Source organism: Lygodium microphyllum, chromosome 2 (genome assembly GCF_053477565.2).
Source record: "Lygodium microphyllum isolate KBCC chromosome 2, Lygodium_microphyllum_v1.1.10, whole genome shotgun sequence".
Taxonomy (NCBI): Eukaryota; Viridiplantae; Streptophyta; class Polypodiopsida; order Schizaeales; family Lygodiaceae; genus Lygodium; species Lygodium microphyllum.
Window position 1 is genome coordinate 3042791 of NC_141136.1, and position 26264 is coordinate 3069054.

At 45.5% G+C, this 26264-nt stretch overlaps 1 protein-coding gene across 3 annotated transcripts in view; it reads left to right on the top strand.

Moving 5' to 3' along the window:
* LOC148039427 (ubiquitin-protein ligase) overlaps positions 1 to 26264 on the top strand; it is a 230060-nt gene that overhangs the window by 40403 nt on the left and 163393 nt on the right. Inside the window, exon 3 of one of the 3 annotated variants that reach the window (XM_087690579.1) lies at positions 22987 to 23107. The exons of 1 other annotated variant lie outside the window; for it this stretch is intronic. In XM_087690579.1, the coding sequence (XP_087546705.1) occupies positions 22987 to 23107 (121 nt within the window). The remainder of the gene's footprint in view (positions 1 to 22986; positions 23108 to 26264) is intronic. One more of the 3 variants, XM_087690587.1, reaches the window with a different exon arrangement.

Sequence of the window (26264 nt, forward strand, 5' to 3'; positions counted from 1 at the left end):
GCATGTCCTGCATAATCGGAGTCAGTGTACCCCACGACCCCTGTATCGTGGCTGCCATAGCAAATACACATATTTGCTGTGCCCTTCAGGTACCTCATGATACCCTTCACAGCATCCCAATGTTTGCTGCCAGGTGTAGCCATATAGCGTGCCACAACACCAACTGCATGCGCAATATCTGGACGAGTGGCTATCATGGCATACATCAAACTGCCCACGGCTGAAGCATAAGGGATCTTGGCCATCTCGGCCCTCTGCTCATCTGTCTGCGGACAATCGGCCTGTGATACCTTCACATAAGAAGGTAATGGACAGCCAATAGGCTTTACGTCCTGCATGCGGAAGCGCTCAAGGACTTTATGAATGTACTCCCGCTGTGAGAGATACAAAAGCCTCTGATGCCTATCGCGCTTAATGCGCATCCCAAGTATATGTGAGGCCTGTCCCAAATCCTTCATCTTAAAGCTCTTCTTCAGCTGAGATTTAAGAGCATCTAGCTCATCATGAGCTTTCCCTGCTATCAGCATATCATCAACATAGAGTACCAAGATAAGCAAACTGCCATCACGGGCTTTCTTTGTGTAAAGACACGGATCCATAGCACTCCTGCTATAGCCCCGTGACTGCATAAAGGCATCAAACTTATGATACCATTCCCTAGGTGCCTGCTTCAAGCCATACAAGCTCTTCTTCAACTTGCACACTAGGTGCTCCCTGCCAGGTTCTACAAAGCCCTTAGGCTGATCCATATAGATCTCATCATGTAAGTCCCCATGTAGAAAAGCCGTCTTGACATCCATCTGATATAGATCTAAGTCAAGCTGTGCAACCAAAGCCAAGACTAAGCGCAGGGTGGTCATCTTAACCACAGGAGAGAAGACCTCATCAAAGTCCACACCATGTTCCTGCTTAAAACCCTTTGCTACCAATCTAGCCTTGTATGCCGGCTTGGGGTGTCCAGGGGTACTTTTCAGCTTGTACACCCACTTGCATGGCAAAGCCTTCTTGCCCTTAGGCAAGGCAACCAAATCCCAAGTTTCATTCTTATGCAGGGAGTCTATCTCAGACTGCATAGCCCTCTCCCAGGAGTGACTGTCACCCCTGCGCATAGCCTCATCATAAGTGAAAGGCTCTCCTGCATCTGTAACCAAAACATAATGCATAGAGGGCTGAAATCTGTCAGGTGGACGTCTGTCTCTAGCAGACCGTCTCACCGCAGGCTCTGCTACCTGTCTAACTGCCTGTCCAACACCCTGGCCCTGTGGAGGAACTGCTGCAGGCTGTACTACTGGCTGTGCTGGAGCTCTAGGCTCCTCCTGAAAGATCACTCTGCGGATCTCAACCACCTTCTCAGGCTGCCTGTGCATCTTGTCTTCATGGAAGACGACATCATGGCTGCGTATTATTTTCCACGCCTGCGGATCCCATAGGCGATAGCCCATCTCTCCTGACTCACCATAGCCAAGGAATATGCATTTAATGCTCTTTGGATCCAATTTACTCCTCTTGTCCTTGGGCACATGGCAGAATGCCTCACATCCAAAGACACGGAGATGCGCATAAGAGGGTGGCTTACCAGCTCAAACTTCCTCTGCAACCTGGAAAACCTGCTCAAATACATCCAAATCCAAGCTCCAAATGTCGGTATGGTATACACGAACCAAATAGCATATGTCACGAACCAAAGCATGTAATGCAAAAGCCTAACTGTCAAGCAGAGACATGAGGCATAGGCGGTCCACGAGCATGCCAAGTAGGTCCAAATGCCAGTGAAGACGGAGCTAATGCGAAGCTCAAAAGCATCCCATAATCTCATACATATGCTCCAAGCCGTCCCCAAATGTCAGAGACATCATGCCAAAGCTCAAAGCATACATCCGGTATCGGTAGGTAAGTGCCAAAGCATGTAAAGTACCTTCAGCCCACTGTTATTCCAGCATGTATTTACTGTTCTAAACAGTAGATTTCAGCCCCGAATTCAAGCCAAAATCATGGTCAAACCAAATGCATACATCCCCAATACATCCGGGTAGGAAGTAGACCGTATACGGGCATCAAATAAGGTAACCGGAGTAGAGTATAAGCATCAAATGCCAATGCCAAGTGTGGCTGCCCTGTTTCCAGCACTGTATAACAGTAAATAACAGTCCCAAATCAGCCAATATTTCAAGCCAAAATCATGGCATAATTATGTGCATACATTCCCAAGGCACTAGGCATCATGTAGACCGCATACGAGCATCAAATAGCACAACCGGAATGGAGTATAAGCAACAAATGCTAATGCTAATGGTGCTGCCCTGTTTTCAGCCTGTTATGACAGTTTATGACAGTCCCAAATCTGAAGAGATCAGCCCCGAATGATCAAGACCAATGCCCAAAGCTTGAATGACATCAAACATGAAGTCTATAGCCCTCTTGATCAAGGTAGAGAGCAAGAACCAATGGCCAAGTGTGGAGCTGAAGTAGATGAGTGCTCACAGCTTGGAAAAAAATGATGCAATCTGCCTTGTTGGTGCTGAACTTGCTGCTGCTCCACATGGGCTGAAAAGGGGGTAATGGGGGGCTCAAGAAGGGCCTATCAAAGGCCTATGACAAGCCTCTTTGAGCCTTGATAGGTGTAAGGCACAATATTAGGGGAATAAGCTTCAAGGGTTTGAAGCCATGGCTGCCCTTGCTGTTTACAACCTGTAGACTGAAATAAAACCCTGAAAGAATGATCAAATACCTCAGTATCAATGCCTTGAAGGTGCCTCAATAGGCCGGGAAGGTGCTCGGGAAGCCGGGGAGTGACGGGAGCTCGGGGAGATCGGATATGGCTGCCGGGATGGAGATCCAATGCGTGAAGTGAGTCGATGCGAAGGTCGGGAAGCACCGAGTCGAGCTCGAGCAAGAGAATGCCAAGCTCTGATATCAGTTGAAAGGTGAGAAGGATCGAAGCTTGCACGCGAGCTATGGCGGAAGAGCAAGAGCAAGAAAGAGAGAGACAAGAAATGGGAACTCCAACAGTCACGATGTGTGACCGGGCCTTCCTTTATTCAAACTGTCACTAAAAGAATAAAGAATAAAGTGACGTGACGGGCGCCCGCCACCTGCAGTGTGCAGTGGCGGGTATTGTCAGTGTAGTAATACACGGGGCGGCACAGCAAAGGCGCCTTTACCCCCAACAAGAGCTGAAGAAGACTTCAATTTGTAGACGCCATTCTCCTCATACCGTGCAGAGAGAACCTTCCTCAATTCACGATCAAGGACTTGAACAATATCACTATTAAACTCCACTAAGAGACCAAGAGCACAAATCTTATGGACTGAAAGTACATGATACCCCAAACTTGGCACATGTAACACCTCAGAAGTGTGGGTACCACCACGTCCATTTGGAATAAGTTGCATCTCACGCCGCACAGCAATAGACACAGAAGAGCTGTCTCCAATGAGAATCTGCCCACGCAAAGGTTGCAAATGGGCAACACCAACGGAAGGAGTCATGTGCCGGGAGGCACCATTGTCCACGATCCACTCACGAGCTTGGGGAGTTGCTATCGTAGCATCAGAAGTCTTCGGTGTAGAGTCCTCAATGACTGCTAAGTGTAGAAAAGCAGCTGATGAGGGTGCAGCCACTGCTCAGAATCCTTTGTGTCCTTCTTCTTGGTGTCTTTTTTGTCTTTGTCGAGGCAATCCTTCTTCCAATGACCGGTCTTTCCACAAATATGGCAAGTCGATTTCTTCTCCTTGTCCTTCTTGGATTTGTTATCCTCCTTCTTCTTTTGGTCCTTCCCCTTCTTCTGAGAGGCTTGACCAACCAAAGCCTCCGATTTGGAAGCATTCTATCCCTTCAATTGTTCCTCTTGGTCCAAGACCATAGGAACCAACTCTTCCCACCGAAGAGTCGACTGTTGCCCAAACCTTCTTCACCTGCCGAAGGCGATGAAAAAGTAAAATCTGCAATGGAGGGCCTCAAACGCAGCCTTCCTCCCCTTCGAACAGCAATAACCTACAGCAAATTCACCGATTAGACTCCTTCTCGCATGTCCACGCTCACTTCAGCCTTGATCCGATGCGCAGCCCTCCTGCTCGCCCTCGAATCCTGGAAACACAGCCTTGTGTCATGCTGAAATCTCCTCTTCAGATAGGTCCAGCCCTCAGTCAGTCCATCTTCACTGCTCTGATACCATGTCAGAGTGCAGCAATGCGGAAGCGGACAAAGACTGAGAGAGAGTGAACACAGAGAGGAGAGAGAGAGAAAAGGAGACAGAGATCACCGACACTCCTTTGTGAGTGTAGGCGTGAGTCAAACCCAACAATTGTGGTTCGCGATGGGCATCCATCTCTCTTCTCTAGTATGGCTACCTTCTCTCTCACCTTGGTGCATAGTTACCTGGAACGGGGAACGGGAACGGGAGCGGGACCCCCTGGAACGGGGGGAACGTCCAAGGTGGGGGAACGGGAACGGGGGGGAACGGCACATATCTTAAGTGCCCCAAATATGCCCTACATGACCAAGTTGCCCCAAAGAATGTCCCTCTAATTGCCCCAATACCCCTCAATGCTCCAAGTTGACCCAAATGTCCCAAAACTGACTCGATTACCCCCACAGCTCCAAATTGCTCATGAATTGCCCCAATTATTCTAGTTTCCCTTGAAATTAGACAATATAAATGGATGATTACCTTGGAATTGAGAATAGGCTGAAATTTGATTGTGATTTGCAAGAGTTCATAATGCATCAAATTTGAGCTTTGCATGGACTCCTAATTGGCTTGTGGGTTGTCTTGACACTTTGAATATTCAAAAGAGAGAGAGAGAGAGAGAGAGAGAGAGAGAGAGAGAGAGAGAGAGAGAGAGATTAGTGTGTGCACATTAGGTTTGATTGTGATTTGCAAGAGTTCATAATGCATCAAATTTGAGCTTTGCATGGACTCCTAATTGGCTTGTGGGTTGTCTTGACACTTTGAATATTCAAAAGAGAGAGAGAGAGAGAGAGAGAGAGAGAGAGAGAGATTAGTGTGTGCACATTAGGCAATGGAGATAGGTGAACATGTAGTAGAAGGAGTGTGATATAAGCAAAAAGAAAAAACATGGAAAAATGTAAATTTTTGGTCAACAGGCCTGGAATGGCCGTTCCAAACAGGGAACGGCAAGGAACGGTAGGGAATGGCCCAGGGAACGGCAGGGAATGTTCCTTGGCCGTTTCACCTCCTCCAAGGATCTGGAACGCGTTAAACCGTTCCTATAGGCCGGAACGGCCGTTCCCTGTTTCTATGCCTTGGTGTCATCTTAGGTCAGTCAACACCTTGTGTTTGGCTACTTGGAGGATTTTCACATGCACCTTCGCATATCTTGACAAAGGTTAGGACAATCGAGCCCTATTTATAAGACTCAAGGCCCTATTGTGCACATCATTGTGTGATCATCACTCATTGACTCTTGGCCCATAGGTTGACTCTTCGGTACACTAGGATGATGTTGGCTTGTGATATGGGATGCTAGCTCTTGGGATGTGGTTGTGGCCGAGTATGCTACTAGCTTCTAGGCTCAAGGGTGAGCCTCTTCAACTCTATGGCTGGGAGGTGAGTCTGATGTCCATTCTCTTTATGTTCTCTGTTGTGGGTATGATTTGTGTCATTTCTTGTGTGGTTTCACTGTTGAGCTCAATCATATGAGCACCTTGATCATGATGGTTGTTAATTGCACTATCATGAATGCCATTTATCTAGGAAATAATATCTCCCTCTCGCTTTTTTCTCTCACTTGTTCTTTCAATCTCTCTCACACCTTGACATTATCATCTTTCGCGTTAACATCTTAGTTACAAATATTCAAAATTTTTAAGAACTAGACTTTTAAAGTTTACCTATACACAAAATCTTTGATGCTCGACAATAGTTTTCTATGGCCATGGAGTGGCAGCTCCTAGGGTCCAGATTGTCAACTCACGTCTAAATAACTTATGCGAATAAGAACCCTTCACACCATTTGTGGCACAGGCACCGGACAAGAAGTATGTCTTGTCATACCCACCACATGCAACATGTAGCTCCCATGTTCACCCCTCCCACTAGTCGTCTCATACTGCCCTATTCAAGATGAAAGCATATTTGTCAAGCATGGACCATCAGGGTCCCATGAGTGAAGAGTTGGTGTGTGTTTGTCATGGAATCTTGGGCCTGAGAGAAGCTGGATGCTCTAATACCAATGAAGCATCCATCTAAGATCCTACATTTGCACAAGGCACAACACAAGCCATACCCATAGAGTTGACATCCCATGTGTAGATGCAAGTGCCATTGGACCTAAATTCCAAGTGTAGTGATCACATAATGAATGTGCACAATGGGCTTGAGTCCCATAAATAGGACTCAGCTGCCCTAACCCTAAATTGTGCATTTGCACTAAGTCACTCGTGATCCAAGGTTGACCAATGTTTCCAGCATCCATCTGGATCTTTGAGGATGTAACATTAGCTCTCTTTTCTTCATAGTACTAATGGCCTTCCAAAGCCTAGTGGCCCTATGAGACAAAGTGAGGGGTAGTTAATTGCCCGAAAGAGGCATTAGAGCTGAAACCAGTCTATGACTCACATAAAGCGGTAGTTCCTTCAATTAATACCTGGTCTTTTCTCACACAGACACAAACAGAGACCTCAGTCCCTTGCTCAACACCAAATTGGCCCCGAAGACCAGCGTTCCTCTCGGTATTTCTTTATCAATTAAAAGATGGAAAGTTACAAAAATGAAATGTTCCAAAATATATAACATGTGAACAGTTGGTTTTCATATTGTCAGAGTAAATCCGAGCTGCATAAGGACAGTACAACATGACCAGAACAACATCCCTTTTAGGAAAGCATTTGCTGTGACCATAACTCAATAATTCATGTGCAGAATTGCAGTCTGCAGAACTCTGTATGCACCGTTCTTACTATCCAGCATATCCAGAACAACATCCCTTTTAGGAAAGCATTTTCTGTGACCATAACTCAATGATTCATGTGCGGAATCGCAGTCTGCAAAACTCTGTATTTACTGTTCTTATTGTCTAGCATATCCAAAACAACATCCCTTTTATCTTGGCATCATTCCAGCATCAAAACAGTCTCACAAGCAGCACTAAATCAGGGCTGAAAAACCTTGTTCTTGTGTGGCATGGTCATCACTTTCTTTAGTTCATGCATTGGAGAAGCCAACAACTGCTCCTGAACCTGGATAGTGAGGCTCTTGCACCAGTAGAAGTGCAAAGAAAACACAGAACTGTATCTTCGATAGAATCAGCCCATCATGCAGAGCATTTCCTTTGAGAATAGAGAGAGAGTTGACCACAGGGAGCAAGCTCTACCTCTGTACATGAGTCAGAGACGAAGTACTCTCCATAGTTAATGTACTTGCAACAATCTACCCTCAACTCCTCAAAACTTTATTCTCAGATCTGCCCCTCATGCCTATTATATTTTTTTAAAATGCTCTCTCTCTCTCTCTTTTGGGAAATTGTGCCACATGGCATACATGTAACAACTTTCCTGTTTAAACCTTCCGGTCTAAAATACTCCATGATCGGTGCAAAATTTGACCTCAGCACAGACCAAAGAATTAATCCTCCTGCAAAAACGAAGATAATGACGCGAATGTTGGGAATAAAGGGCATAGTGCCTTTTATATGTGCACGGGTGTGAACACACCCTTAGCATATTGTACTTTCATATATATATCTATCTAAAAACCTAAAGAGGTATATAACACTTGTCATTGTACCCACAAATTGTGCTCACTCTCACTCTCTACTCTGCACTCTCTGTCTCTGTCTCTCTGTTGGTGTGTGTAAGCACTATGGGTCTCGATTCTTGCGCTAGGGATCTCAACAAATTGGTATCAAAACCATCAGGTTCTACACGGTTCAGTTAGGCGTGGACAGTTCTAGGGTTGCACGCAAGTCAAAAGAGTCGGAGCTGCAGACAACATGCTACAAAACGTGTGGTGCCAGGCGACAGGGTCGGCGGGTTGCAGACAAATGTAGCTTGCCTGACGGGCCAGTCGATGGGCAGGCGTGTCCAGCAGGAGCGATGACAGTAGTTGCAGGTTGACAAGGCAATTGTCGCGAATAGCGGGCGACTTCACGGGCGCTGACGACGGGACCAGCGTGGCGATGACCAATGTGGCAGCTATTTGCCCTTGGAATAGCTGTAATCAGTTGTGTGGAGTGCCATAGCACATGATTTGTGCTTCTGAAAATTTACTTACAGATCTGAAATTTCTACTTCTACGTAGTTATTTATTGCTGGTTGGTACTTCTTTGTACCTTGGTCACTTGTGTGACAGTTTGGGCCTGCATTTGCTGAATTTTTGGTCACATTTGGGCTGAAAATCATGGCTGTCAGCAATAACAACAGTAACCTCATGCACATTAAGAAGCTTAAAGGAGCACATAACTTTGCAGTGTGGCAAAAAAGTGCTACAATATCCTATTGTAGAAGAAGCAGGCAAAGCCGATTAAGACCAAAGGGGTAAAGCGTGCAGATATAGAACACGAAGATTGGGATGAGTTAAACGACTTGCACACTCAACCATTGAGCTATCGATTTATGATGCCTTGCTGTTTAACATTGAAGGTTTGGATTCTGCCTATGCTATTTGGACTCGATTGGAAGAACTGTATGCAGAGAAGAGTGCCGCAAGCAAAGTATATTGGTTGAAAAATCTTATGGGTTTGTGTATGAAAGAGGGTACAACAATGTCTACTTAGTTAAGTGAGTTTAGCTCCATTTTCAGCCAGTTGGTTGCCTTGAAGTTCTTGATTGATGAAGACTTTAAGGCTATGTTCTTACTTTGCACTCTGCCAAAGAGTTGGGATACATTCAGGACTGCTATGAGCAATTCTAATGCGATTCTTTTGCATGTTGATGTAGAGAGTGCTCTACTCATGGAAAAAATGAGTCGGCAGAACAATGCATCTAGTAAGTCTTCCAGTGCTTTGCATACTAGGGGCAGATCACAGCAGAAAGGCAAATCTGATAGCAAGGGATGCAGTAAATCATGTGGCAAGGATGTTGAATGCCATCATTGTGGCAAGAAGGGCCACTTTAAACATGACTGCTACAAATGTAAGAAAGAAAAAGGAAAGGGCAAGAATACAGATGATAGCAAGGAAGAGAAGAAAGAGAGTCAGCTTAAGAAGAGCAGTGCCAAAATTGAAGAGGCGAATGTAGTCACTTATGACAATGACAGTGGGAATGACGTACTCTTGGTCTCTTCACACTTTAGTACACATGCTTTACTTGCAGATATGGATGATGACATGCACACTTGGATTCTAGATTCAGGTGCTTCCTTTCATGTCACCCCTCATCGTGAGTTGTTTTTTGACTATACAGGGGGTCAACATGGTGTTGTTCTTGGGGACAACTATGCATGTGACATTGCATGTATTGGCAGTGTGCAATTGTAGTTTCAGCATGGCTCTGTCTTCACACTTCAGCATGTATGGCATGTATCTCAGCTCAAGAAGAGCTTGATTAGCACAAGGCAACTAGATGATGATGGATTTCATACCACCTTTGGTGATGGGAAATGGAAGATCTGTAAGGGATCTAGAGTGATTGCTAGAGGTTGTAAAAGTGATACTTTGTATCCTCTTCATGTATCTAGTGTACATGACCATGTTGTTGCCCTGACCGAGCAGCCAAGGGTTTCTTTGTGGCATGGCCGGTTGGGACACATGAGTCAAACTGGAATGAAAGTACTTTCTCGTTTGGGTTACTTGCCTTGTCTTCGTTGTGCTGATTTTGAGCATTATGATCATTGCCTTTATGGCAAACATGCACAAACGTCTCACAAAAAGTCTCTTTCTTTGAAATCTTCTCCTCTAGAGTTAGTACATTCGGATGTATATCATATGCCAGGATTATCTTTAAAGGGAAAGAACTATTTTGTCACTTTTGTCGATGATGCTATACGGAAAGCATGGGTTTACCCTATTCGTAGCAAGGATGAAGTGTCTAACAAGTTTAAAAAATTCTCGGCATTGGCTGAAAATCAGACTGATAAGACACTTAAGTGTCTTTGCTCTGACAATGGTGGGGAATATGTGTCCAAGGCCTTTCAGGCATTTTGTGACAGCAAAGGGATAAAGAGGGAGCTCACTGCCCCTCATAATCCTCCCCAAAACGGAGTTGTAGAGCGTATGAATCGGACCATACAGGATAAGGTCTGTACGATGCTGTCTCATGCTGCACTACCCCATGGTTTTTCGGCAGAGGTTGTTATGACATCCATACACTTAATTAATTGGTCACCAAACATGTCTTTGGGGGGGGGGGGGGGGAAGTTTCCCAAGAAGCGTGGTTGGGCAAGCTACCTTCGTATGCACACTTAAAAGTGTTTGGCTATGAAGCATTTGTGCACATTCGTAAAGAAAACAGCAGCAAACTTGAGCCAAAGTCCTATAAATGCATTTTTCTAGGATATGGTGATGAGGGTGAAATGGGGTATAGATTATGGGATCTCGAGAAAAGGAAAGTAGTACGCAGCAATGATGTTTTGTTCTGGGAAGATTGCATGCATAAACAGCCCGAAAAGACTAAGGAGGTTCGTAGGGTTGTATTCCGGGAATAAATACCTTTTGGACAGCAAAATCTGTTCGTTGTACATCAGCAAATATCTGCTGTAAATGAACCTGTAAATGCAGAAAATAATGCTGGAAACGATTAGCCAGCTATTGCCCATAATGATGAGCCACTAGATGTATAGGAATAGACATTAAGCTGTTAATGCTGATTTGTAGGCTGAAATGTCAGGACAGCAAGCTGAAAATGCTCAACAGCTAGCAAACAATGATTATTGGGTTAGGAGATTGGCTACTAGACAACGTGATAGATTCATTCCTGGTGCAAACAATGTGGCTGAATTTGTCATGTTGACAGATTGTTGTGAACCGTCTTGCTTCAAGGAAGCAATGGAGAGACAGGGCAACAAGAAATGGTATAAAGCCATGTTGTCAGAGATGGAATCTCTTGAGAAAAATGACACTTGGGAGTTGGTGCAGTTGCCTAAAGAGCAGAAAACCCTTCCATGTAAATGAGTTTACAAGATGGTCACTTCCGATTCCTTGCCAAAGTACAAAGCAAGATTGGTTGCGAAGGGGTACAAGCAGGAACATGGAGTTGACTTCGATGAGATATTCTCTCCTGTAGTCAAGATGACTACATTGAGAATCATTTTGGGCTTGGTTGCAACTGAAGATATGGAGCTCATACAGATGGATGTAAAGACTTCATTCTTACATGGTGATCTGCATGAGGACATATATATGTCGTAGCGTGCAGGGTTAGTGGCAAAAGGAAAAGAGAAGATGGTATGTAAACTCAAAAGGAGTTCGTATGGGCTGAAACAAGCACCAAGAGAATGGTATCATAAGTTTGATACATTTATGCAGTCTCAAGGTTTTCATAGAAGTTAAGTGGATCACTGCTTGTACACCAAGAAGGCCGCAGATGGCAGCCTCATTATCTTGGTTCTGTATGTTGATGATATGCTGATTGCTGGCAGGGATACTCATGCTTTGGACTCATTGAAGCAAAGTCTTCATGGCAGTTTTGACATGAAGAATCTTGGTAATGCAAATCACATGCTTGGCATGCGAATACTTAGAGATAGGTCAAAAGGATTACTTTATCTATCTCAGCAAGATTATATCTCCAAGGTTTTGCATCGTTTCAATATGGAGGGGGGGGGAAACAATTGGGGTTCCTTTGCCTCCATATGTGAAACTCAGTGCAGAGGACAACCCTACATCTGATGATGAGAAGGCTGAAATGGCATAGATGCCATATGCTTCAGCTGTTGGCAGTTTGATGTCTACTCAGTTGAGTGAGTTTAGCTCCATTTTCAGCCAGCTGGTTGCCTTGAAGTTCTTGATTGATGAAGAATTTAAGGCTATGTTCTTGCTTTGCACTCTGCCAGAGAGTTGGGATACATTAAGGACTGCTATGAGCAATTCTAATGCGATTCTTTTGCATGCTGATGCAGAGAGTGCTCTACTCATGAAAGAAATGAATCGGCAGAACAATGCATCCAGTAAGTCTTCTAGTGCTTTGTATACTAGGGGCAGATCACAGCAGAAAGGCAAATGTGATAGCAAGGGACGCAGTAAATCATGTGGCAAGGATGTTGAATGCCATCATTGTGGCAAGAAGGGCCACTTTAAATGTGATTGCTACAAATGTAAGAAAGAAAAAGGAAAGGGCAAGAAGACAGATGATAGCAAGGAAGAGAAGAAAGAGAGTCAAAAGGATTACTCTTTCTATCTCTGCAGGATTATATCTCCAAGGTTTTGTTAGCGTGCTCTATTTTCATTCTCAGTCTGTCATCTCCTGGTTGTGAGCTCCTGTCAGAGTCTGGCAGGAGATAGAGGAGCTCTGTCAGTTTTGTGTTTGTTGATTTTGTCTGCATTCCCTTCTCGGGTGTCACTCAGCCCAAAATGGGCCTTTTTGTGTGCAGTCGGCCCATATTTGGGCAGGTCGGCCAGTTTGGGCAGGTGGGCCAGTGTTTCTGGCTTGGGGCTATTTATAGCACCCCCCCCAGTCATTCTCTCACATTCTTCTGCAGATTCAGCACTCTCTCCCTCCTCTCCCACTCCGGCATTGGTGCTGCCATTGCTTCCAGTCTGTTCTGGTGTCCTCACTGACGCTCCGGGTTGCGTGCAGGGACTGATCAGTCCACTTTGGTGTATTCAGCATTTCATTTCAGTCAGTGCAGATTTTCTTCCTTCATTTCCTGCTTTCTCTCTCTCCTCCTCTGTGTTCGTGTTCTTCCGTTGCGCACTCTCACATGGTATCATCGCCTGACTGAGAGCACGGAGGACCTAACCTTGTGGAGAGATACCTCATCCCTCTTCTGCTGCTGTCGCCTCATCGCCAACTGCCCAGGCGGCCCCTCCAGGTGGCCATTCTTCTTGCGTTTGCTGCAGACGACTCCTCCAAGAGGCTGCTACGTCATCAACCGACCCCTCCTGCTTGCGTTTACCATCAGGCGGCCTCTCCTTCAGCTGGGCGACACATCATCAGGCTGCGTTTTCCTGATCTGGTGGTCGTTTCCACTCCTGGCGGCTCATCTCCTGCTGGCAACCCACTCCCAGGCTGCGTTTTGGTGCTGGCGGTTTCTGTTCTGGTGATCTTCATCAGCTACCTTTGCGTTTTGCAGATCCAAGTGTTTGTAGGCTATCACAGCCTGCGTTTTGGTGGTTGGTGACCATACTGCTGGTCATACTTCGGCTTCGGCACAGTTTTCTTTGGTGTTTGGTATTTTGTAGATTGGAAGATGTCTTACCAGTTTTCAGGCTTTGACGACTCAGAGGATGAGCTCCTTTCTCATCATTCCTCTGAGCAGAGGCGGGATTATCAGGAGTTTCGACGTCGAGAGGAGACTCATCGCACTCGTACCTCTTCAGTCCATGCATCTCAGAGGGTTCCATCTACCGTGAAGGTGCCTTCCGTGAAGACTGCTTCAGATGTGCGGATGCCTTCCTTGATTCCCTCTATTCAGGTGCCGATTCTCCCTTCCTTTCCGAAGGAAGATAAGTTGGATGGTTCCAACTACTCCCTCTGGTCGTGCAAGGTGGAGTGCATCCTCGATACATTCGACCTATGGGAGCTTGTTTCTTCGCCCATCGACCGTCCCCCTGTGGATTCTTCAAATGGAGCCTCTATGGACCGTGACCCCTTGTGCGACAGGCTCAACTCTCGAGCCCGTTCCTTTCTTTTTATGAGTTTACATGATTCCGTTCTTGTACATGTTCACAGGTTACAGACCGCGGCGGAAGTGTGGAAGAAGCTTGCGTCTTTGTATTAGCACAAGACGTTTGCCCACAAGATTTCCTTGGAGAAGAAGTTGTGGATGCTCATTCTTGATGATTCTTCTTCCATGAAGGAGCACATCACGATGGAGGACATGCGAGGCGAGTTAGTCTCTCTTGGTCGTGTGATATCGTCCGAGGATATGGCGATGATTATGTTGACTCAGCTGCCATCACCCCGCTATGATGTCTTCTACACCAGCCTCATCACCTCGAGGACCCGTGAGAAACTCTTATGGGAGGAACTTTCCCCGCTTGTCTTGGAGCATGACGAGCGACTCAAAGAGGTGGGTGCCAGTGGCTCCACCAAGGCTTTTACTGCAGGTATAGGTGGCGGCAAGAAGAAGAAGCAACGCAAGGAGAAGGCCAAGGACAAGAAGGTGGAGGACAAGAAGGATGCGAAGGAGAAGAAGCCCAAATGTCCCCACTGTGGGAAGGGTACTCATCCCGAGGAGAAGTGTTGGCAGAAGTACCCCCGTTTGAAGCCCAAGGAGAAGGACTCGAAGGCGGCCCCAGCCACGACAGAGTCTGCGTTTGTGCATGTCTTTGTTGAGGAGGATACAGCCCTAGCTTCTACCACTCAAGAGAAGCCTTGGCTCGTGGACAGTGGAGCATCTTCACATATGACCTTCCGACAGGATTGGCTTCAGGATCTTCGTTCCCGAGGGGGCACTGTCACCATTGGTGACAATTCTACAGTTCCTGTTCGAGGCGTGGGGACTCTACCTATGTTTTCTGACAGGCGGTCTTCTTTCGCCAAAGTTCTCTATGTACGTGATTTGGGCTTTAACCTATTGTTTGTGCATGGTCTTACTTAGCTAGGTACCCAAGTCATTTTTACACAGGATGCAGTCACAGTGGAGGATGCTTCTACAGGTGATGCTCTTTGGACGGGTACGCAGGAGGGTGGGCTTTATAAGCTCACAGCCTTGGCTGCGAGGACTTCCCATGAGCTTGGGCTGCTTTGGCATGCTCGGTATGGTCATTTGAATCTCGATTCTATTCGGCGGGCTTCTCGGAGGAAGATGGTGGAGGGACTTCCAGATTTCCCTCCTCTTCACACTTTGTGCCCTAGCTGCTTGAGGGGCAAGCAGCATAGGCAGCCTCACCCTCAGGTTGCCTCTAGGAGGGCTACTTCTCCGCTTGAGTTGGTTCACACCGACCTTTGCGGACCTATGGGCACGGCCTCCCTTGGGAAGGCCAAGTATTTGATGCTGATTGTGGACGACTTCAGTCGTTATGTGTGGCCTTAATTCTTGGAGTACAAGAGCGAGGCGTACTCCCGTTTCTGCGAGTGGCAAGTGTTTGTGGAGACACAAACAACTTCCAAAGTTCGTGGTGTTCAAGTTGATCACGGTGGCGAGTTCACTTCTCATCTTTTCTCTCAGTTTTGCAGGGATCATGGCATTCGGGTGGAGTATTCCCATCCGAACACACCATCCGAGAATGGTGTGGTGGAGTGTGCGAATCGGATCATGGTGGAGATGGCCCGCTCTATGCTGGAGCATAGGAGTCTTCCTCATTTCCTTTGGAGTGAGGCGGTGGCTACAACGGTGCATATTCGCAACTGCTCTCCGACTTCGGCTTTACAGGACATGACTCCTTATGAGGCTTTCTTTGGGAAGAAGCCTTCCGTGTCCCACTTTCGCATCTTTGGGTGCGATGCTTTTGTCCATGTGGACAAGAAGAAGAGGAAGACGAAGCTCGACTCCAAGTCGAGAAAGCTTATCTTCGTAGGCTATAGCATGACCACGAAGGGATATCGGCTCTACGACCCGACGACACGGAAGATTGAGGTGAGCAGGGATGTGATCTTTGATGAGGCTTCGGCCTCCGAGGATCCGATTGATGGTTCTATTCCAGGTGCTTCTTCGACATCGCGGGACACACCCCCCCCCCCCCCCCCCCCCCCCCCCCAACCTTCTCTACCTTCTCTTCCTTCCAGGATACCCCTTAGCAACCCTCCTTCGTCATCGCCTCCTCCCCCTCCCATTCCTCCTTCTACTACGGCTTCCCCTCCCCCTTTGGCGGATGTGACTCCTTTTACGGGTTCTTCCACCCCTTCAAACTCCCCTCAGGAGTCTTCTCGGGATACACAGCCTTCTTCAGGTGAGGAGGATCTACCTTCACTTGGTGAGGGGGAGTCCCTCTCCGACACGGGTGCTTTGCAGGTTCCGGAGACTACTCGGTCTCCCTCACAGCAGGAGGAGTCTCTTAGGATTCCCTTATGGTATCGCCGGCTCATGCAGGATTCAGGTGTTACTCACTTTCCTGCTTCTTCTACAGGTCCACGCAGATCAGCCCACTTACAGGCCCAGCGGGATAGTTCACTATGTGTGAACTATGCTCTTATGTCTTAAATTCTTCAGGATTCCGAGCCTTCCACTGTGGAGGAGGCTCTTGCACAGGATATTTGGAGATAGGCTATGCAGGCCGAGCTCGATTCCATCGAGCGAAACCATACTTGGGAGCTTGTACCGCGTCCCAAGAAATGGAAGGTGATAGGTGTGAAATGGGTCTTTAAGACCAAGTATCTTGCAGATGGCTCCTTGGACAAGCATAAGGCTAGGCTTGTTGCCAAGGGTTTTGCACAGCGAGCAGGATTGGACTACTTCGAGACTTTTGCTCCTACAGCTCGGATGTCTACCATTCGAGTTATTTTGGCTCTTGCAGCTCACCACTGTTGGCCTGTTTATCCGATGGACGTCAAGTCAGCCTTTCTGAATGGCGTCCTTGAGGAGGAGATCTATGTTTCACAGCCTCCTGGTTTTCTTGTGCAGGGGAAGGAGGATCATGTCTACAGGCTGCGGAAGGCCCTTTATGGCCTGAAGCAGGCTCCTCGTGCTTGGTACCAGAGGATTGACCGCTTCTTTCTACAGAGTGGCTTTCAGCGCTCCGATCATGATCCCAACCTCTACTTACGGGTTGTGGGTTCTCTTTGTGTTTTCCTTATTTTGTATATCGATGATCTTATCATTACAGGGAGCGACACTCAGCAGGTGGAGCATACTCGGTCCATTCTTTAGCAGGAGTTTGACATGACGGATCTAGGGATCCTTCACTTCTTTCTAGGACTGGAGATCTATCAGATGGCACAAGGCATCGTTATCTCGCAGCACAGGTACATCTCCGAGCTTCTTTCGGAGTTTGGTATGGTCGCGTGTCGGCCTATTTCTTGCCCCATGGACCCTGAGTCCAAGCTTTTGGCAGATGGAGTCCCCCTTACAGATGCCATTCGTTACAGGTGTCTTGTAGGCTCTCTCATCTGGCTGATTCACACTCGGCCGGATATCTCTTTTGTGGTGGCTTTGTTGTCTTCTTTTATGAAGACTCCTACACAGGATCACTGGAAGGCAGCTTTGCGTGTTCTTCGGTATTTACAGGGGACTCGATCCTACGGGATCATGTATGGAGATGGGATCACCCTTTCTGGATGGAGTGATTCTGATTGGGCAGGTGATGTGGATTCGAGACGATCCACTACAGGCTATGCTTTCACCCTTGGATCTGGTGCTGTCTCTTGGAGCAGCAAGAAGCAGCCTACTGTGGCACTTTCTTCTACAGAGGCTGAGTATCAGGCCCTATGTTCGACCGCTATGGAGGCAGTTTGGCTCCGTCGCTTGCTGGCGGAGATTGGCTTTTCCCAGACAGAACCTACGGAGCTGCGCGTGGACAACCAGAGTGCCCTTGCTCTGGCGAAGAACCCGGTGTTTCATGCTCGCACGAAGCACATTGAGGTTCAGTATCACTATGTTCGAGAGCGGATCGTGGATTTGGAGCTGGTGGTGGCCTATTGTCCCACGGCAGCCAATGCGGCTGATCTCTTCACGAAGCCTTTGCCTCAGGCTTCTTTGCTTCATCACATGCGGTTGTTAGGTCTTCAGACCCTCCTAGGATCTGAGAGGGGGTGTTAGCCTGCTCTATTTTCATTCTCAGTCTGTCATCTCCTGGTTGTGAGCTCCTGTCAGAGTCTGGTAGGAGACAGAGGAGCTCTGTCAGTTTTGTGTTTGCTGATTTTGTCTGCATTCCCTTCTCGGGTGTCACTCAGCCCAAAATGGGCCTTTTTGTGTGCAGTTGGCCCATATTTGGACAGGTCGGCCAGTTTGGGCAGGTGGGCCAGTGTTTCTGGCTTGGGGCTATTTATAGCAGCTCCCCCCCCCCCCCCCCCCCCCCCCCCCAAGTCATTCTCTCACATTCTTCTGCAGATTCAGCACACTCTCCCTCCTCTCCCACTCCGGCATTGGTGTTGCCATTGCTTCCAGTCTGTTCTGGTGCCCTCACTGACGCTCCGGGCTGCATGCAGGGACTGATCAGTCCACTTTGGTGTATTCAGCATTCATTTCAGTCAGTGCAGATTTTCTTCCTTCATTTCCTGCTTTCTCTCTCTCCTCCTCTGTGTTCGTGTTCTTCTTCCGTTACGCACTCTCACAGGTTTTGCATCGTTTCAATATGGAGGGGGGAAAAACAATTGGGGTTCCTTTGCCTCCATATGTGAAACTCAGTGCAGAGGACAACCCTAGATCTGATGATGAGAAGGCTAAAATGGCATAGATGCCAGATGCTTCAGCTGTTGGTAGTTTGATGTATGCTATGGTTACTACACGTCCTGACATTGCCTTTATAGTAGGAGTGGTTAGCATATATATGGCAAACCTTGGTAAAAAGCATGGGGAAGCAGTGAAAGGTATTATGAGATATCTTAAAGGCACAAAGAAGTTGTGCATCTACTTTGGAAAGCAGAAGGCATCTGTCGTTGGCTTTACGGATGCAGACTATGTTGGTCATGCAGACTGCAGAAAGTCCACTTTTAGGTATGTGTTTACCTTCACAGGAGGGGCAGTCTCTTGGATCTCCAGGCTACAAAAGTGTGTTGCATTGTCTACTACAGAGGTAGAGTATGTGGCTGCCACTGAGGTATGCAAGGAGGCTTTATGGCTTTCACATCTAGTGGGAGAGCTTGGATTTACAGAGTTACCTGTTCTCCATTGTGATACTCAGAGTGCTATCATGCTAGCACGGAATCCGTCTTTCATGCAAAGACAAAGCACATACAGGTGAAGTACCACTTCATTAGAGATGTACTTGACAGCAAGAGCATTGAGCTTGTCAAAGTGCATAGAGATGATAATTTTGCAGACCTTCCACGAAGGGTCTTCCAGCAAAGTGATTTGCTCATTGCTGACAGATGATGGGAGTTAGATAGATATATGTATTTCAGATTTGTACATATCTAGCATTAGCTGATTCTTTTCTCCCCTTAAGGCACATTGCCTTTAGGTGGGAGATTGTTGGGAATAAAGGGCCATCGTGCCTTTTATATGTCCACAGGTGTGAACACACCCTTAGCACATTGTACTTTCATATACATATCTATCTAAAAACCTAAAAAGGTACACTTGTCATTGTACCCACAAGTCGTGCTGACTCTCACTCTCTACTTTGCACTCTTCATAGAGAGAGAGTTGACCAGAGGGAACAAGCTCTACCTCTGTACATGCGTCAGAGACGAAGTACTCTCCATAGTTGATGTACTTGCAGCAATCTGCCCTCAACTCCTCAAAACTTCATTCTCAGATCAGCCCCTTATGCCTATTACGTTTTTTTTAAATGCTCTCTCTCTCTCTCTCTTACAGATTACTAGACCGAATGATTGGCATGGATATGCTTGCACAATCTATGATGTTCCTGGCCAAGAGCCTATGCTACTCCCCTCAACCTCAAGACCAGCAAATTGCAGTTTTTTCACAGAAAAAAAAGTGAGGAATGCCATATGGAAACTGAAAAATGGAAAAGCCCAAGATCATGATGGTTTTAGTAGCTGAACACTTCGCGCATGCTTGTGATATCTTGGCACCAACGCTGGCTCACATCTTTAATAGGGTAGTTTGTGAGAGATTTCCAACCTGTTGGTCAGACCATATTATTGTGCCGCTCTTTAAGAGTGGAGACCCCGCGCTACCTAGTAACTATCGAATTATCATGATTGGACACATGTTGGCCAAAATATATGGCTCTATCGTGGAACAAGTATTGAGTGAATGGGCCGAGATGCATGGCCTGAGATCAAAAGGCCAGGCTGGCTTCAGGAGGGGATATACAACTCTAGATCATATCTTTACATTGAGGGCAATCATCGAAGAAGGCAAGGCATTCAAGAAAAAGATCTATTGCTGTTTTGTGGACTTTCGCAAGGCCTTTGACACAGTGCCACGTGCTAGACTCATGAGAAGAATACAAAACATTGATGTGCCTGTAGAGATACAGTGGAGTATCTATGCCTTGTATGAGACAGTGACGGGCAGAGTACGAAAACCTGAGGGCATCTTAGATACAGTCAATAGCACCATTGGGGCGAAACAAGGCTGTCCACTTTCACTGACACTATTTGGGTTGTACATAGATGAAATTTCAGAATAAGTGGACAGAACTGGTGGAGCCGGAGCCAGCCTAGCTGGAGTGCTGATACCATTACTGCTTTATGCTGACGATATTGTACTTATATCTGACTCACCTGAGAGACTAAATAGACACTTGGATGCATTATCAGCTTTTTGCAGAGATAGAGATCTTAAGGTGAACCTTGGGAAAACTAAAGTTATGGTATTTAACACTTCAGCTGCTTGGGTGACAAGAGCTAAGCACCAGTTTACTTTTGATGGAGAGCCAGTGGAGATGGTTAGGCAGTATGTCTATTTGGGGGTCACATTGAAGGGACCACAGTTCTTTTGGAGAGAGACATCAGAGGCTCGTTTGGCAAAAGCATTTGCAGCCTTAGGTGCATTGGAGAGGCAATGTGCTCACATACAATTTCATGAGCCGTGCACCAAATTGTGACTTTTTGACACCCTGGTTACACCCACACTCCTATATGGGGCAGCTATTTGGGGTCCGAGTCTCTTTCACACGAGGAGACAGCCTTTGGGAGACTAGGATGGACCAGAGAAGGAATGATGGGTGGGAGCATACGAGCGAAGAGCTTGACCCCACATGAGATTATTAGAGCTGAGTTGGGAGTATCACCCATGGTGGCTGAGGCCTTGGTCCAGGCAGTGACTTTCATACATAGACTATGAGAGCTCCCCCAAGATAGATACCCACGGCTAGCCCTGGCCTCTTCTAGACAACTAGCAACAGATGGTGACAGACACTGTTGGTATGCTCAGATGAGTACATGGATGAGTCTACATGGGCTGTAGATTGATAGACTACCCCCCTTTGACTATAGCCTGGATTGCCCTACACTTGACCTAAGCTGATCAGAGCTAAACCATGTGATCGGAGCAGACATACTGAAGTTAGATACGGAGAAGACCTGGATCCGACCCCCACACTACCAGACCCACTTCCTTCAGGTATCTGAGGATGGTTTCATCACCCGACCCAATTACATGGACACACAGCTGCCTCATGGACTACACACAGTTATTGGTCAGATCCGCACCTCATCCCACCACCTGAGGATTGAGACAGGCAGATGGGAGGGTATACAGATAGAGGAACGCATATGCCCACTATGCGACAGAGAGCCAGAGACAGAGGAACACTACATCTGCCGATGCACTGTATATTATGATATACAAGGTAGATACCACTGTCTGTTTCGAGAGGGTTTTGGACCCCTGAGATGGATCATGCAGTTTGAGGATCAGAGATGCTTGGGATTCTTCCTCTTGGAGCTCCAGAGGCGCAGAGCAACAATTCTACGGAGTAGGAGGCCCCCACAGCTCGGCTCACATAGACAGAGAGCAATCACTGACTTTTTCACTGATACACGACAAAGTATCGCAGATACCATTACTACTGCCACACAGCCTACAGGAGTACATCATCATTGGACCTCATCCTCTGTAGGTGTCCCTTTGGATAGAGCAGTGGCACTTAGCCGGTCTAGGCGCCCACGTCCACCCGGACGAAGGCCTAGACATCCACACCATAGACAAATTAAAGCCATCATTGAGCGCCACAGGAGATAGATGTCGAGATGCCTCAACCATGCAGAGATACATCTCCTTAGAGGACAAACATCTCATTGATGGAGAGTTTTCCTTTTTTCTACATTCACTTTTAGATCATTGACATGTTTCCCTTTTATAAGACACTATTTCATTTTTTCAGTCTTATATGTTTTTCATCTTTTCTTGTTCTAGATGAGAAACACACCATCATTGTATGTATTGCTTTGGTTTCATAGGCCATATTGACCTTTTAGAGACGTTAATATACTCTCTCTCTCTCTCTCTCTCTCTCTCTTTTGGGAATTTGTGCCATATGGCATACATGTAACAATTTTCCTATTTAAACCTTCCGGTCTAAAATTCTCCATGATCGGTGTAAAATTTGACCTCGGCACAAACCAGAGAATTAATCCTCGTGCAAAAATGAATATAACGAAGCTGGAGTCCAAAAATAGTAACTCCCTAAATTTTAGGGATGGTGACCCCTGCATTCTTCAAGTTGCTCTGAGCAACTTTTATCATTGCAACCACATCAAAAAGTGTAATGTGACTTAGTTACGATGACTTTTATTCCGTGGGCATTCTAACATGTGCATCTTTTGTCTTGGCCATGCTCATTGTCGTGCACCATCTCTAGTAGCTAAGGACACAGTCCCAAACCACTGGCATTCTATTCTTCAGTGCCCATTCAATATGGAACCGGTCCTAAGGCTAAGACAAACCATTAGTTCAATTTGTCCCAATGGCTGCCTCTTCTGGCCATGCAAAGATCCCGGGTCATTCCAAGAGAACTCTGGGGGTAAAAAGCAACAACTAAAGAAAAGAAAAATAAAATATTTATATAAGTAAATAAGGAAAGCAATTGCAAAAAGTATCACCACCTGTTGACAAGAGCTATTGCGAACTCAGCACAAATGATGTCGTGGGACAAAATGCATGCTTTCTATTATATGTGATAACATCTTTTTTCAAGGGCCTCTTACCTGAATTAGATTGATTCATAAGCAATGATACCAAGAGGAGGAGGGAACATTATTCACATGACACACCTCATTGCATAATCAACTTAAAGAAGATCATTGTTAAAACTTTTTCTTCAGTAGTGTCTTTATTTCGCTATCACTGACAGCAACTGAAAAGCAAGATTTGTGTATTTGGTATTAATATTGCTTGCCTTTTACTTTCTTAGAGATTCTTCTTGGAGTCGAGTACCGGTAGTTTGGGATATGCCGACATTTTGTTCCCTCTTACAATGCATGTGTTTAGGTGAACTGCAGATCTCCACATCTAATTTCGAGCCTTTGCTTGAGGTAACGTTATATGCAACCTTTAATTTGTAGCTTACATGACGTCTAACATACTTGTCTTCAGTTTTGGATGTTTGTACATTGGTTCAAGTTTGTATAGTGTGATTAGATAGAGTGGGCATACTGTGTAGTGGCACATTAGTCCTGTTATTTGGTTGTCATATGACAGAGGATGAGTGTACTCTTGTAGTTGACCTTTCTTTCCTATGTGTGTATAGCTAGCTGTCTGGAGCATGTTTATGTTCAAGTTTTCTGTCTTAGGAAATTTAATCAGAAATAAGATTGGATGCCCAGTGCTTGCCTTGTAGAACACCTCATATAAGATGCATAAAGAGCAATGAATCTTAGCAAGTTCTATTAACTGCTTTTCTGTGATTGAAAGGCCATTGACATCACAATACGCAGATTACAAAAAGATCGTGTGTTTGAGTTAAAAATCACTTCAAGCAAAGGGGTCTACCCTATGCATCTAATTATGGGAGGAGTTTACCATCCCTACGATAATTTTTTGGGCCTCCAGTTTATTATATCTCAATGATACCAAGGGCATAGGAATCTTTGGCCTGAAAATAACTGCTCAGTTTTAGTGGGTCATTTCCAGTTCCACCGAGCTTGATTATGCCCAACTTAAAGTAGGTTGTTAGTGTGCACACAAGAGACCATGAAACCAGTAAGGAACAGATAACAGAAAGCAACCATGATTTAACATCTTCTTCAACGATTTTATTTTCTATAGAACCAAGAACTGGTGTTTAAAATGCATGAAGTGACTATTAAACTTGTCAGGAACACAACAGCCAGATTATATTGTGTATTGCTGGACAAGACTGGAAAAGGGACAGAATGTGCAATACTTACATATGACCCAGAGGGCAGGGAGAGCCAGGGCTTTCAAAACTTTTTGTAATCTGGTTTTGGTTATAGATTAACATCAATGGAGGATGTCATTAAACATCTTTAGAGTTAAGTTAGTAGTCTAGGTCCTACTCAAAGCCCTTTTGTTGACTTCCAGCAAGAATGTCACAACTCTATAGAAACAGAATTTGTATCCTTTTTCATTAATTTGTCTATATAATGATTTATTAAATTTGTTTCCTTTGCACTAATTAAATATAAAGAAAAGTGCATTGGAGCTGGCCACTGATGAGTGGTCATAGGTTATGGTGGACCCATGCGGTGGGTTAGAGAAAAGATGGATCACACTTCCACCTATATGGCCCGATTGGGCGCTTGTGACCAGAACTCACGCATATCAGGGTTAGACTCGCACACAGAAAGGATTGATGCCTTGAAGTGTGGGCTAGATCCACCAGAACAGACAGTTACAATCAACAAGATGGCATGATCATGAAATGCTTGTACAAAGTGCATGTGTGGGCTGAAAGCTTGAAATGTACATTTCTTTGCATAGGAAAGTCACATGAAGATTCTGATACCGTTTTTGCGATGTACATGGAAAAAGCTTTCATATGACACCCATATTGGGGGGGTCCCTCTGGCAAAAGTTCGCCAAGCTTTAAATGCCGATGAAGGTGACATAGTGAAGACTGTGACACTCTACATTGGCAAGCTCAAGTTTCAAATTCAAGGCTACAGTGACGAAGATACCTTCTGTATTAGAGACCTTGATGGTTGCGATGTGATTCTTGGCATGCCCTGGAATCATAGAGTAGATTCAACCATCTTCTCTCAGAAAAAGAAGGTAGAACTCACCAACAAAGGCAAGAAGTACGAGATCCAAGCTGGAGTTTCTGGAGACACCATACCTATGGTTAGCCATATGCAAGTCTCTAGAGCAATTAAGGATTGCGTTCAATGTTGTTTGCTTTATGTCACTGATGTAAAAGATAATATGAACGCTGAAAACCAAGAGCGACTTCAGCTCTTGGAAAAGTATAAAGATTGTTTTTCGGAAGATCTTCCTTATCAGCTTCCCCCAGAAAGGCCAGAAGACCATCATATTGATATTATTCCGGGCAGTTCTCCTCCTAATATAATACCATACTGTGTGAGCCATCCTCAACAAGAAGAAATCAGAAAGCAAGTCGAAGACCTACTCAACCGTGGGCTAATTAGACCAAGTAGCTCACCATTTTGTTCATCGGTTCTTCTTGTTCAAAAGAAAGATGGCACATTCAGGATGTGCATTGATTATCGAGCCCTCAATAAAATCACTGTGAATAATCGGTTTCCTATTCCCAGAATTGACGACATTTTGGATCGTCTAGAAGGCTCAAAGGTTTTCAGCCACATTGATCTAAAGAGTGGTTATCATCAAATTAGGGTAACACCACAAGATGTACACAAAACTGCTTTCCGCACTTCATACGGTCTTTATGAATTCTTGGTGGTTCCTTTCGGATTAACCAATGCAACAGCCACCTTTAATCGAATGATGGAGCGCATGTTTAGAGAGCATCGACAATATGTCGGTACTTTCTTTGATGATATTCTTGTCTTTAGCAAGAATGAAGAGGAGCATCATCAGCACTTGGAGATTGTTCTACAATTACTTCAACAAAATCAACTCTTGGTAAATGGTAAAAAAAGTGAAATTTTCATGCATAAAATAAATTACCTTGGGCATGTCATCTCTTCTGAAGAGATTCAGATGCATCCTGAAAAGATCAGGATAATCCAAGAATGGCCTCATCTTCATGATATACATGAGGTTTGATCGTTTCTTGGCTTATGCTCTTATTACCGCCGCTTCATCAAGCATTTTGCACATATGGCTTCTCCACTTCATGACCTTACAAAGAAAAAGACCTCTTTCCAATGGAAGGAAAAAGAGAAGGCAGCCTTCACAAGGCTAAAAACAGCTCTTACTTCTGGACTTGTTCTTATCATTCGAGATTTGGTAAAACCATTTGTGGTGGAAGCAGATGCTTGCGGTGATTGTATTGGTGCAGTGCTAAATCAAGAAGGCCATGCCGTAGCCTTTGAAAGCCGCCGTCTAAATGATGTGGAGAAAAGGTATGACATTTATGAAAAGGAGCTCTTAGCAGTGGTTCATGCTTTGAAGATACGGAAACATTATCTTTTAGGCAATGAATTCCTTATTAAAACTGATCATCAGAGCTTGAAGTATTTCAAGACTCAAAAGCATTTGCAGGAGAAACATGCAAGATAGAAAAATTTCTTGTCTATGTTTCATTTT